The 14,602-nt window shown below is 41.9% G+C and overlaps 1 protein-coding gene across 1 annotated transcript in view; it reads left to right on the forward strand.

Annotated features, from left to right (window-relative positions):
• Nucleotides 1–14,602, forward strand: part of RGS6 (regulator of G-protein signaling 6) — a 255,842-nt gene that overhangs the window by 190,264 nt on the left and 50,976 nt on the right. The window contains exons 3-5 of the mRNA XM_009882506.1: nucleotides 10,500–10,550; nucleotides 11,972–12,078; nucleotides 14,394–14,445. Of these exons, the coding sequence (XP_009880808.1) occupies nucleotides 10,500–10,550; nucleotides 11,972–12,078; nucleotides 14,394–14,445 (210 nt within the window). The remainder of the gene's footprint in view (nucleotides 1–10,499; nucleotides 10,551–11,971; nucleotides 12,079–14,393; nucleotides 14,446–14,602) is intronic.

Raw genomic sequence — 14,602 nt, forward strand, 5'->3', positions numbered from 1 at the left:
TTTTACTAGATTCTCTCTGTCTTAGTATGGAAACAAAAATGCTTTCTAAAATTCATATAGACAGATACTTTGTAGTTCTAAGCTACATCATGTTTTGACAGTAGATTCAGTTATTTAAACTAAATGGTACATGTTTAATGCAGCTTTCAGCTTTCTAAAATGCTTCTTACTTTCAGAGGTTATTTGATAAAATGAACTCGGAGTATTTACCAGGCAGGAAATGCAATTTTAGTATGTAGGTATTTAAGAGAAGTTGATTGTTGTTTTTACAGCTTCTATTACTGTGCTTAGCCCTGTGATATCCATCAGATCCATCAGAAAGAACAAATAATTTACCTATTTTGAACTTGTTACTTAGTTATGAATGCTAACAGATTTGTTCTTGTTGATTGTTCCAGTGTTATCACTAAATTGTTCTGCACATTTAAAATTCTCACTGATACGTATCTCTACCCACATTTGAAATGCAGGAATAAGATGTTGCCAGCAAAATCAGCTGCTCCTGGCCAGTATAAGCACCTTTTATATATGGTTTAAGGATCCTTGTTTAAAATACAATATACTAGTGTTCGTGCCAGTACTGTCTCTTTGTTTAGTGCGGCAGTAAGTACGTTGTCAGCAGTGGCTGTATGATCATAAGTCATCTAGTGTTACCCTTGGGTAAAAGAAATTATGTGTGCAACCTTAATCTTGCTGGCGAATTGTCCCTGATTGACTGCTGCACCAGTACAGAGCTCCAGTGAGGCCAACTGCACTCCAGTGCACTCTGCGTTACATGTGATTGAAAGGCCTAGCAGGGAAAGGTGGGGGGGGAAATCTGTACGATACCGATTATTTCATTTTCGGGACAATGAACTCCTGGAGGGGGAAAAGCTACAGATGTCAGGTTATTTCATTTTCCAGGTGACGTGACTGTTACTGCATCACTGCAGACACTGAGCAGGGTGCTTAATCTTTCCTGAAGAATGAGAGAGAGAAAAGAGTAGCAGTGTGTCAGGATGAAGTTGGTTTCGTAGAGAGTTATATGATGCTAATTATCCTTGTCTGTAATAGAGAGAATAGACAATAATTTTGCTGCGGTTAACATGGAAGTGTGTAAACTTGTGAAAGAGAGTTGTGTTGTGGCTGGAGGTTTAAAAATGGAGTGATTCTGCAAACAGAATTACTGTGGAAATTCATAGCAACCCGGCGTAGGTGAGGACTACAGGGTCAGATCTCCTAGTACATAAATATTGAGCCCAAATCGTTAAAAAGCTGCAGCTTTCTGAGCACTTTACTGTCTTGCACCAGTCGGTGACATTTACACCTTTGCAGGGAAACTGTTACAGCACTGGTGAGGGCGAGGAGGACCTTGATGTGACAGCCGATGAAACCCGCTCGGTGAATGAGGACGCGGTGCAAAGCGACCCGATAGTCACATGCTGAAATACGCAAGTCACCTTCTATGTTTTTATCGATCTTCCCTCTTTTCTGGAGAAGAAAATTTGCTATTAAAAATACTAATATATGATTGAAATAACAGAAGGATTGCCTTTGATTTAAAGGCTGCGTGCATAAGTTGCATAGCAGTAAAAATGTTTCAGCCCTAACGAGATCTGACACGGGAATCTTCAAAAGCCCCGATTCCAGCAGTGCTTGGAGTTGCTTCCCTTGCTGTTTTGTTGCTGAATCATTTTGACAGCGTGAGGAAAAGCATTTAAACACTACTATATGGCAGAAAGCCAAACTGCTAAGCTATACGAGCCACTTCGGTAGTCTGAGCGATGCAAAGGCAGAGCAGCCTGAAAAGCAACTGTAAATTTATGATCAATGGTAGGTGTAAAGGTACATCTTGAGACATCTGCAATTCTTAGAAATTTGTAAAAGGAGGTAACTTCTGATGCTACTACTAAAACGTTGTACCTGTTGCTGCTGGGAGGCTGGGACTGCAAGGTACAATTTTCCTGCCTCTTGTATACCTTTATAATGGCTCTCGAGGCAATGTGCTTGTCTTCTGTGGGTGGTAGAGGAGGAATGGGTACAGGTTTGAATGACGCGAAGCATGGTATTGACAATTTGTTTTGTTTTGCAATTTCTTCCCACAGTCATGATAACAGCAGTTTGTTCAGAGTTGCATTTGAGGAGGGAACAAGATTTGGGCACAGGTTGCACAGTATGTCTCTAATTTGGAGCAGGCCAAATTCTTGCCAAGCGAAGCAGCGGCAGGGGGATGGCACGGCGGAGGTTATGATATATTCTGGATTCTGGAGGGTGCGTGCATTTGGGACTATCAGCATGTTTATTGATGGTAGGCCTGCCTGGAGACAGCACAGACCTGAGAGCAGCTCAGGTTTTCCACGGCAGGTGAAAAATGTTTAGCAGAAATAAATTGGTGTGGCCACTCCAGCAGTGAGAGCACTGCTTGGCATCTCTCGGTGCGAGGAAATGCCAGTGTGTAAGCAGTCAAAGGCGCTGAGCATCGATGCGAGGGCTGGGCCGATGCACCACAGCTCTGTCAAAGCAAAGCAAGAACAAGGCCGGGGCTGGCGTATTCACCAAACGCTCTATATCGGTGCGGGTCAGCTGGAAAAAGACCTTTTGCTGGTATCGCTTTTTTCCAGTTGAGGACCTGGTTTAAGCTGTGCTGGCAGACGTCTCTCACTGGGATTAACTGGGTGTCCATTAAGAGGTTTGCTAGCTCAGCCTTACTAATGCTGCTGTAGAACAATCATTTTAAATCCAGGGCTCTCGGCTAGTGGCATCCTTCTGCTTCTCGGTGCTGGCTGCCTGCTTTTAGGTGTTGGTGGTTGCGAGCCAGAAGTCTGTCTTTGGCTGTCTTCTGCTACTCGCTTTCACACCTTGTAAAGCTTCCTGAACTATTTTTAGATGGGCAGCATTGTAACGGAAGCGGTCTGGCCATGGTGTCTCTGAGATCTTACAGTCTAATTTATCTTTGTTACCTGGGTAAATTAGCCCACACGGAGCTCTCTGCTGTCTTGTCTGGTCACTTATTGATTCCTGCCTTATGAAAATCTCCCTGTACAGGTATGCATTGTAGAGGGTACATGTGGTTTGGTAGCCTGCCCTATTTGATGAGAAGGCAGAAGTCCTTCCAAATAGCAGCTCAGAAGAGGGAGCTATTATCAGGGTGAAAGTACACAAGGAGTTTGGATTTTGCAAATCCAAATCTCTGTTTTTTGTCTTTCATATCCATCTATATTTAAAATGCAGGCAGGAGAGATTGTGTGTGTGTGTACACGTTACATGTAAAATACATATTGGAGACAAAGATCGAATTTACACTGCAGTGTTGATGGTTAAATTATGAATTTGCAGCCCATTACTTCGTAAGCTATTTTTAAGTGTGTTAGCACTCAGTTGCTAGAAATTCCTGTTCGATTCCTAATTAGAGCACAGAAGCAGCTCTGCGACTGCGGCGTGTTGCCCTCTGCCTGGTCTTGTTCCCTGAGCTGATGCCCTCAGCTGCTCATCTTCTTTCCCCACCATGACTACAGGAGCCCATGGCATTGTCTCTGTCCTTGGAAGGTTATCTTCTGTCACTCTCCCAACACCACAAGTGTCTATCAACACCTTGCAGTGCAGCCGCGAGTCTGGGTCATTACTCCCTTTTGTGAAAGAATTTATGAATAGATTTGCTGTTAATTTTGCTTCAGGGCCTGGTGGTCAGGGACAAGAATGTGCATGAGTCAAACATCAGAGTTGTTAATCTTAATAGGCTTTTGATAAATCTGTCATGGTTTTGCTTACACAGAAATGGACACTCATGCAAGAGAGGTACAGTGTGCTTCCTAAGTTCAAAAGCAACATACAAATCCCAATGATTAGTATTTATATGGGACTCATCTCTGAAATAGTGAGATTTGGTATAAATAGGCAATCATACTGAAAAGCTTTTTGTAGATAACAGTAAAGGAGACAGAGGAGGGATGAAGAAATGGTTGGAATGTCATATCAGCTGAAACACTCTGATAAATAACCCACGCCGTTGTCAGGAAAAGGCAGAGGATCAGAGATTTTGAACCCATTAAATTTACAAATATTCTGTCCTTGTCATTGTTTTATCATCCTGGAATGCTCACGTGCAACTTAGCTCCATGTGCTGCTTTCCACCTTCCCACCAAGCATCATTCCTCACACAAAGTATTACGCTTTCAAATTTTTTATTACAAGAAAAGTAAATTGTAAATTCAAGCACTCAAAAGTTACGATGAACAAAAAGACTCCTTAGAAACTTTGGCAGCTTTGATCAAAAAGGGGTAACACTCCTGCTGCTGCTGATTGTTAATAATTCACAAACAAGATTTAAAGTGAATATAATGTAAAGGAAAATTGCTATTGCTAGAAGCTCTAAGCTGTTGTAGCTTTGATGATGCTCCTTGCTGACACTGAGTGGTGCAATTACCACATGCTGATGGAGGAGAGCCGCAATTACCACATTTTCTGAGTCAACTGCTGAGACTTTTTTTTTTTACTTGGCATTGGTATTTATTTATCTGCTCATTGTAGGCAAATTCTGTAAAGTGCTTCCCCAATATTTGTAACAGAATAGTAGGGAGAGATTTAGATTTACACTCCCCACCCCCCCCAAAAAAAAAAAAAATCAGCATTTTGCATTAAATCCCTGCTGTGAGCAGGAGGCTACGCTTCCAACAGAGCTGAAATCACTGTGGGAGTCAGTGGGGGGCTCTCTGTAAGTAAATAGTAGTGGGGAGTCCTGCAGGTCTTGAGAAATTTTGTATGAAATCATTTTGCCCTTTATCATGGGTGATGTTCATTTGTTTATTTTTGTAAACCCAGTGGTAAAAGTGTGGATAATCAATTAACCTTTTTGTCCTAGACTTACCAAGGACTCGGTGCTGTTTGGGGGGACCAAAACACATGATTTCCATTTAATAGTGTGATTGTGGTGTTTAGCAAGTTAGAAAGTGAGAGTGGCTGCTCGTACACCTATGCATGTATCCTTATAAGTCATTTTGTCTCTTTGTGATTTTTTTTTTTTTTCCAGTCTTGCTTCTCTGTTAGAAATATTATAAGATTGATCTGAGTTCAGGAGCAAATTGTTTGGAAAATTTGTTGCTAAAATGGGTTAATCTGTTTTCAAGAATGAAGTGACAGGAAGGAGAACATATTTTCACCCTTTCATCAAAATACTGTCTGAACCTTGAGTTTGGAGATGACTGACAACAGAGGTGAGGCACATAGCTTGTTTGCCCACAGAGTGTCGTGGAGTGTGTAGATAAGGTTTAGGAAAGAGCTGAAGGTTTCATATTTTTCATATTCCTTTGGTAAAGTTAAAAAAAAAAAACAAAAAACAAACAAACACAAAAAAACAAACAAAAAAACCCAACAAAACAACCCCAAAATGAAACCTACTGTGCAACAATACTTAATAGTTTTTTTAAATCATTACAATACTTTCAGGCAATATTAGGGTTACAGTAACACTGGAAAAAGATAGAGAAAATAACAAAGTAATCTTCTGTCTGTTCCTGTAGAGAGGTATATATGACAAATTTTTTCATAACGTGATCAGACAGTATTTTTAATTTTTTTTTAAGACCTCACTTTCTTCAGTGTTAGTATTTGTCAGTGCAATATGAGGCTGTGAACAATCTGAGATCCAAAGCATCCCACCTTACCAGCTGTAGTTGCTGGGTGGCCTCCAGTGATCAGCGCTCAGCTCAGCAGCTCCCATGAGAGAGACTTTAGTCCTTGGTCACTGGTGCCACACCTGGGTAACACAAGATGTCCCATGTCAAACCACCGTGGAGCTCCACTTGGCAGTGCTTACCAGCTTGGCCACCTCAGGACACTCAGCAAAAAATGAAGTTGCCTTATCAGGGCTAAGAAGAAACACAAAGATGCACGTTTGCTGAACTCTCAGAAATACTCTTGCTTTTTTTTTTATTTTTATACATATATGTATGTGTTTGTACATATGTATGCCTCATCAGGGACGTGCCCAGTCCACTGGGCGACAAGCAGACCCCAGTGGTCCTGGCTCCTTTGCCCAGAACCAGCAGCACATCTTTAGAAATTGCTGGCGGAGAGCACAGCGTTCTGTCTGCCTTTGCCGTTTCACACAGTGCGTAGAAGACGGGCGAATCTGATTATAGGTGGCTCTGCATTTTCCAAGCAAGTCCTGGATTTTCTCGAAGAGGTAGAACAACTTAGGTTGAGTAGAAAAGGTATCAGATACAGCGGTGGTGACTCACCTCATTAACTGCATCTTGCCAATGGCCTCACACCTTGTGAACTTTTTTTTTAATTTATCTTTTCATGGCTGGCCACTCATTTGTCATGTTGACAGGCAATGGCCTTCTGAGAACACTAGCTACTCTTATGGGATCACTGAGGCTGAACAGAAAATGGAGAAAATAGCAAGAAAGGTAAAACTGCTAGTCTGTCTCTAAACCTGGTAGCTGGATAAATGGTCATTGTGAGTCTGTTTGAGCATAAAAATGCAACTGTTGGTATCAAGCAACTTGATCTTCTTCAACTTCAAAGAGCCTAAAGCAAAAGTAAATATTTCATTATAGGTGAGGAGGAAATATATGTTCACAGGCTGTAGACTATCCTTGAACTGACTCAGAGGAAATGTAGATGTATGGAGAGGAGCATAGAGGAGATGGGGGCCATTCCTCTACCCAGATCTGGCAACATTTTCTATTATGAAAACATGTCCAACTGTTTGTTTTCAGAAGGTCTCAAATGCGCTATTAGTGTTCGGTGGAAACACATCAGGGTCAAGGGTTTCCCTTGGGTGTCCTCTGAAAGAGCTTGTGAACTGTAAAATCTGAAAATCAGCCAAATAAGATCTTTTTGGGTAGGTGAGTTATGCAAGGACCTTCTATCAGGCTTAACCTACAGGAGATGTTAAGGTGAAGCTTGCTGGAAAACATAAAGATAAAGTAATCTGTCTTGGTCTGACAGAGTAGAGTCTTGTAAAAGATTCACGCAAGTCTTCACCGTGTCTTATAAGGATAAATCAGAATTTTCTCATTTGAGGAAGGGCATAGGTGGTGTTTCTAGGTGGGCATAAAAGTAGGTTGCAGTGATAGAAACAGCCGCAAGCAGAGGCAAAGCCAATGTGTGAGGGTAACCCTAAAAATTGAAGGTGGTGTGGGAGATGGCAGTAAAGAGTTTTCATTATGATTGAATATTAATTAGTGACATGGCTATTAATGATGACAGTAATTAACAGAGGAAGGAAAGACTTGTCATTGTCCCGAGGGTGAGTAATCAGTCTTGGCAGGTCATAAATAATGGTTCAGCAAACTCAGCAGAAAGATAATCTGTCTGCCTCAGGACAACTGGAGAACAGCTATAAAATCTTCCAGGCTCTTGGCAACATTCAGGAATGACTTCATGTTTTTAACAGAGACAAATTAAAATCCCTGATCTCAAGTGCTGCTTATATTCTGGAGTGGCTGATCACAGGAGTTCTGCTTGAGCAGATGCCTTCAGTTTACTTGCCCCTTAAAACCTTTCTTTTTTAGTCTTGATAGCAGGGGGAAGAAAGATGGGAGAACCAGCTTTCAGCGTTACTTGAATTTTTCATTGTAGTTTCATGAAAATTGAATAGATTCCTCAAAAGAGACATAGAGCTGGGGACATGATCATTCCATGTAAAAATGGAGTGTGACTTAATCCTGCATTAAGTATTCCTGTATATCATGCAGAATGCACTTCACCTCCCCTGAGCAAAGCGATGCGCTACTCTAGATGATTTTCAGATATCAGCTGTCATGTCACTCGGCAGTAAGATGCCTAAGAGATCACTGCAAGGCTGTAATCTGAGACCAAAATCAGGAGAAATAGTGGACTTTTTCGTTTGGGGGATGAACAGAAAACCCAAGAAGGATTCTGGTTTAGTTTGAACAAAGACAACATTTTGTGAGGTTTTGTTTTGTCTCTAACAATACAGAAGTACTTCAGTTTGAGTCTTCTTGAATGGTTTTCTAACCTCAAATGTTTTGTTCTATCTTTAGGATATTTTTGCTTTGTAAAAGGCAAAAGGGAACATCCATGTTTATAAAATAGATTGTTTTATAAACAAACTTGTCAAAACAACAGTTACTGTCTCTGAACATTTTCCCCATATGTTATTCAGTTAGCACTGTGCGCTAGGTGTGTTCTCGTCTAACAGCTAGTTTTGGATCCCTCAGACACCTTTTTCTGAATAAATGTACTATTCTCAAAAAAATAACATGGCTTTAAGATGCACGTGGCAAGCTGGTTTCAGTAGAGACAGGAAAGTGCTGGCGCCATTGCCAGAAGCAATGGTTTGATGTTCTGCAAGGTGCTGCTGGCAGTTCTGGTGACCCTAGAGCAAAGAAATGGAACTTAAATTTGAAAAGTTGCTGAATGGTGAAGTAGAGGGAAAGGCCATCTTCAGTGGAGGCTAAAAGAGTTTGGTTGGTTTAGTGAAATGGAGGTAGGGAGGCAATGTGTCAGCCCTCTGTAGAAATACTTAGGAAGAACTATCAAGGAAGAAGAATAATTCTTTCCGTTAAATGATAATACAGGTATGATATCAAATGCATAGAAATTGCATTTTAATAAACTTAGGCTGGGAGGTTACAGAAAGAGTTCTATCGGGGGGGGGAGAAAAAAGGAGTTTGGAGTAGCTTTCCAAGTAAGATAGTGGCAATTTAAATTGGTCTTTGGTGGAGTTGGGAGGTATGGAGAGTGACTGTAGAACTTGAGAATACAAGCTTTTGAGATCAGTGCTGTTGTATCTGGTTCGTTGATACCTACAAGGCAGATTAAGACAATGTCCAGCTGCTGCTTGTTGGTCACATCTGTTTGCCCAGTATTTAAGCAAAAGCAGATGCTTCCCCGATCTTTAGGAGCAATGTTGATTGCCTGCTGGGCTTGAGTAAGTTGTGTCACTTGCCTTGGGTGGGGGAGGAGGGAGGTTAGGTCCATATTCCTCCTTGCCACTGAACTCTGACTGAAGAGGGTTTACTGGTGCTCCTTGTGAAGTTGTGGGTGAACTTGCATTGTCAGGGGGAGCAGGAGCCACCATCCCCTTCTGCATGGGGTAGAAACCACATTTCTAGTGGGAGTTTCACCTGTGTGGGAAAGTGACTCAGACCTGAAGATATTGCAGGCAACCCGGGATGTTAGCAGTGCCTGTTGTCTCTCTCTTTGTGGCACATTGTACTTGTGACTCCTGGCCTTCGTTGTAAGTTTGTTGAGGATGTGGGGATGCTCTGGGCCTGTGGAAAGCAAAATGTTTTTCAGACCTCTTCTGGAATGGGCATCGTGTGGGTATGTTGTTTCTTGAAGTACCCACCGCGTCTGAACTCAGAAGTGCTCCATGCAAATAAGATCCTCCAGGGTTTGTTTAGTACGCCTGAACCAAACAGTTGATCAGTTCCTTTTTGTATGCTATCTTCAACTGATATATCACAAAGCATAGCACTAAGTATTACCGGGGCTATTAACCTACTGTAGGTGAACGCAAATATTTATCAACAAATCGACTGTACGCTGGGAAGGGCTTAGTATTAGGTCTGCATCCAGACAAGGCATCGTTCGGTTGTGCTGCAAGCTGCTGTAACTTAGCGTGGACTTGCTAAATAGCTTCCAAGTGCCTTTGCTGATTGCTTTTGACTTTGGACAAATCACATTAGCTGACTTGTACATGCCATTATGTTTCATTTTAAGCTTAACTTTCTGAGCATGGGGTTTAACTAAATTTTTCTGCCCTGTCATGTTGTATTTTGATAAAAGGCCGTAGCTCCTCCTGAAGAGCGATGTTTTCCACTTCTGTGATTTCCGTGTGAGCAACAGAGAGGTTGTATACATGCAGAGGATCGATCCTAGAGATCTTTATGCTGTTTATAAGAATAGCAATAAGCTTTGTACTACTCGATGGGCCCCGAAAACCTATTAAACTACCTGATGGGCTTTAAAGACTCACTTCTCTCCTCCTGGCCACCATGCTCCTGCTGTGCTCACAGCAGGTGACAGCTCAACAGTGGCTTGATTAGAGGCACAATGAATCCCATTTCCTTATGCAAAACATTGCTTGTCTTTGATATATGCAAGACTCTCCTCTCTCCTTTTTTGACTGATAACTCAGTTCTGTACTTTTAGATTATTGCCTCTGACATTACAGGTGTAAGGTGCCAGTAAATGCTCCTTCGTCTCCTTGCTGGCTAGTGCCTGCAGAAACGTAACTCCCTGTATGCTGAGGTGAGAGAGAAGCAACCGGGAGAGAAAAAGTTACGTGGAACCATTACAGTAATATCTGACTTAAAGTATGTCAAGGCTCCTATCACACAGAATCCTTCTTGGGTCTTAGTACCTGTCAATAACTTTATATTTACGGCATGGCACAAGAAGGAAAAACATGCTGAAACCTCAGTGGAGATAGAAAGGAAAATGGAATAAAATTCATGTCAGCCCTATTGTATCTGTCTCAATGTTATCTCTTTCTAGGTAAACCCTGTGGTCTCAGTGTTTAATGCTTTCTTTGCTTTTTTAAGGTGCTGATATTGTGCAGTGGCTTATGAAGAACCTCAGCATTGAGGATCCAGGTAAGGTGACCACAGCTGGGGAGGAACAGCTACTCCACCTGTACGGTGTGTGCCATTAGACAGTAGATACTCTTTTGCTGCAGTCTAAAATGCCAGTAGAACAACAAGCTTGATTTAAGCATTGGGAGGGAAGAAGGAAGCAAAGAGATAAGAATCAACATCTTAATTAAGTCTAATGCCTTACACTGCAACACACAGAAAGCACTTTGTAGGAGTCTTAGCCTGTCTGTGAAATTGTTACTATCCAAGAAAACCTGATTGATTTTAGGGTTGTTCCCAGGCTTAGAAAGGAAGTTGGTGGGTGTGTGTGGTTAAGCAGGCGAAGGGAAGTGACAGGTTTTCATGATGTGGAAAAAGGTAGCCATGACTGACAGGACGTACTTGCCAAGGATGACACAGACACCATCATGGGATCAGATGATGGCTGCTAATTTATCACAGCAGATAGATAAATGGATAATCAGCCATAAACGGTGACCAGTGTATGGGTCCAGTTCAAATAGTTCACTCTTCAGAGAAACCAAAATTGTTTTGGCACATTTAAGAACTATTGGGAAAAGAGGAAGAAAAAATCTGCAGGTCCAGAAGTTTTGGGTTTTTTTTTTCTCCTCTGAAAAGGGACAAAATCCAGCATCTCACCTCCCAATTTGTTTCTGCTGCCTACTGTCACCTTGTAAAAGCAGAGATAGAGGCAGTGTTGTCTCACCCAGGGCATCCCTATACACACATCCCTTATGAGTCCAGTCAAGATCCAAATCTGAATTTCAGCTGCAGACAGTAGCTTTATTATCTGCCTGGGGGCGCATGAGCAGCTGATGTGTATTTTGCGACTCTGAGAAAGTTGATGCAGCTTTTCACAGCTGACATTGGTTGAAAATCTGTGCAGATGTACCTCTGTGGTGGTGAAGGTTGCACTGGCAGTTGTTGGAAACGCGCTCCCCTTTTACCTCAGCACCGTTTCCCCTAACAAATGGCAATGCTACAGTGTTAGGATTTGTCTCTGTGAATCAACATGCTGCTAATGAGCTGGCATGGCGTGGGTTTGTCGGATTGATAGAGGCAAGTGGGGTTCACTGATAGAACAGGCTTCTTGTTGGCTGTCACCTGTGGTGGATAATATGCTTTGAATTGAATTTCAGACTCTGGAGCTGAACTGGCATGTGACATTTTGTAAACATAAAACCAGCAGGTTAAACATCTAAGCAGTGTTTCATTTGTGTTGTATGGCTGATTTCTGCTTTCCTGCTTTGCATGATTTGGTGGGAAGGCGTCAGGATGCAGTGTGGGTACAGAGAGGCATATGTGCACCAGGTCTTCGCATGAGTCATGGTCAGGGCTGCTGCTGAGAGCAGAGGAGTGTGCAGTGCGCGTGTTCCTGACACATCCCTACTGTGTTTTTTGTTTTTTTTTCTCTTTCACAGGGGAAGCAATACACTTGGGAAGTCTTATTGCTGCACAGGGTTATGTCTTTCCAATCTCAGACCACGTCCTTACCCTGAAAGATGATGGGACATTCTATCGTTTCCAGGTTGGTGAGCCCTCTGCCTTCCTGTGGCCCCTTCTACTGTCACTGCAATAACACTGCTGAAATCACACGTGCTTTATCCCTAAGCATCTGCTAGGTCTATGAAGCCAGGGATTGAGGCTGTATTCGTAGAGGCCTTAGGAGGTTATGTAGTCACTTCATAAAGATCTGCTCTTCTCCACTTTCTGACCCACAGTTTTTACATAAATGAACTGATATGTCCTGTGATTATTTTTGATATGTGATTTCAACGCTGTTGTACTCAGAGTTGAACAAGTACAGGAGAAAGAAAATTACCTTCAGGTTCTAATCCTGGCACAGAATTGGGTGGCCACTCTCGTGTGCAAAATGGACCAGGGCAAACTTTGGAGTTGAACATTCAAGCTCTGGCATAGCAGAAAATTGGAATTTTTACCCTCTCTTGGTTACAGATTTGTGTGGGAGGGGACAAGCTTCAGGCTTTGGCTCTTTTACAGAAGACTTATAACCTGGGCAGTCACCTAAGCTGGGACATCTCTATCCCTCAGTGTCCCTGTGCCTCCAGATGTGTTGAATTTTTAAAGCATCCTGCACTTGTGTTCCATGCCCTTACCAAAAACTGCTGCTGTCAACCTTCTAGATAACTTGAGTGTTTGTGCTGCAACAAATCCTTTTGGACAGATTGTATAACTTTAAAAGAAGCAATAAGTTCAAACCTGGAGTCCTACTGCCTAATCCTGCTGGCTGAATTTGTGTTTTTCTGTTACATGATCCCAGGCAGCTCCCTTATCTTTCCTGTGACCTCTCTTTTCTTCACCCTCCCGTTCCTCCCTTACATTTGTTTTCTCCTATTTAGTTTTAATTTGAAAAGCCTGCTCTCTCTGCATCTGATGTTGCTGCTGCTCATGCTCACTGTCCTACAGCTGATGTGGTATTGTGCTATCACGTGAGACCAATCGCATGCTGAACAAAGCAGCCCAGAAGATCACAGACCTCCCCTTATCTCTCCCCACCTTCCGGTTACCTGGCCTCATTCAGTCTAAGAATTTTTTGTGGCAGTTCTCTTGCTTTTCTGAAAGCCCTCTTCCTCCTGTCATGCAAGACTTGACAGAAGCAGGGGTAATACTGATTGCCCATTTAGTTGCATTTCTCTCTATTTTAAAAGAATGACACCATAAGAAGTTGTCCTGTGCGGCTCTCAGGAGCTAGATTTCAAAAGCAGAGTATAATTTAATTTCTTTTGGTTATTTTTAAGCCCGTGTAAACCACATCATCAAATTGTCTTGACTGCTTATTGACTTTTCTCTGCTTTCCCTTATCTTTTCCTACAACTTTTGCTTATTCTTTGCCTGTTGTCATTTCCTGCAACAGTTCTCCTCAGCTGTTTTTCTGCAAAAATAACCTGGTAGAATCATTTTTCTTTTCCATTAATCTCTTCTTGCCACTTTCTACCTCAACATCAGTCCCTCCTTTAACAGTAGCTGATCATCTTGTGACGTTCAGAGGGTATGTATCAGTGAGGAGCATTGAACCCTGTATCGTTTGATCCCTCCATGGTTTCTCCCTGTACTTTGGTGCAAGCAATGGTCTTTGTGCATGTAACGTCTTATGCCCATTTGTGGCATTACACCAGTAACACAAAACTGCATTTTGTAATTTGCGTGATCACTGGGACATTATTTTTCATTCATGTTAAAACTGAAATACGGATACATATAGGTAATATCTTGTAATTAATTGTAGCAACTGCAATATGCAGACCTGGAGAGAAAACAAAAGCAGTATGCTTAGCAGAACTGCTGCTTTCCGAATGACTCTCATCAGCAGAGTTTTGACCTCTGCCATCTGTTATATTTAAAAAGTAAATTGTTTTGTAGGTTGCTAAACACAGTGGTAGCTTCTCCAAAAAAGCAAGTGGTGTGTAGCATATATAAAAGTCCATGAGGTTTCTCATGCTCCTGGAAAAAAAAAAAAAAAAAAAAATAAATTCCAGGTGCCTGTGAATTCCTGGGGAAACAGGACATTCTGGCGATAGAGGGTAAGAGGTCCACGTTCAGATGAGATGGCAACAGTACCTAAAATGTTAGCAGGATACTGGACATCCTTCTCAAGAGATGCGTGTATTACAGCATCTCTATTTGCCTGCAGTGAGGAATGTTAAAGGTGATACCTTCCTGGAAAACCTTCCTCATTCTTACTGAGATCTGTGGCAGTGTTACCCTGAGGGCAGAGACTGGGACATAGAATTTGTGATTCTCCTTTTTGTACTTGTAATGTTTTTCTGCATCTGAATTGTTTGTCATCTCTTAAATTACAAAAATGCCTATGTTGTTTCTTAGGCACCGTACTTTTGGCCTTCAAACTGCTGGGAACCAGAAAACACAGATTATGGTGAGAGTATAATTATTTCATTGTAGAAAGTTAGTACATAAAGTTTGCAATGGAAAAAATTGCCTGTAAAATGATGGGTGTTGGCCATCAAAACCCTTCATTAGCAGAGTTTCTTATCAGACTGCAGCATCAGAGGCAGATTTGTGCCCATCTCAAA

The sequence above is a fragment of the Charadrius vociferus genome, unplaced genomic scaffold (assembly GCF_000708025.1).
Source record: "Charadrius vociferus isolate BGI_N301 unplaced genomic scaffold, ASM70802v2 scaffold50, whole genome shotgun sequence".
Lineage (NCBI taxonomy): Eukaryota > Metazoa > Chordata > Aves > Charadriiformes > Charadriidae > Charadrius > Charadrius vociferus.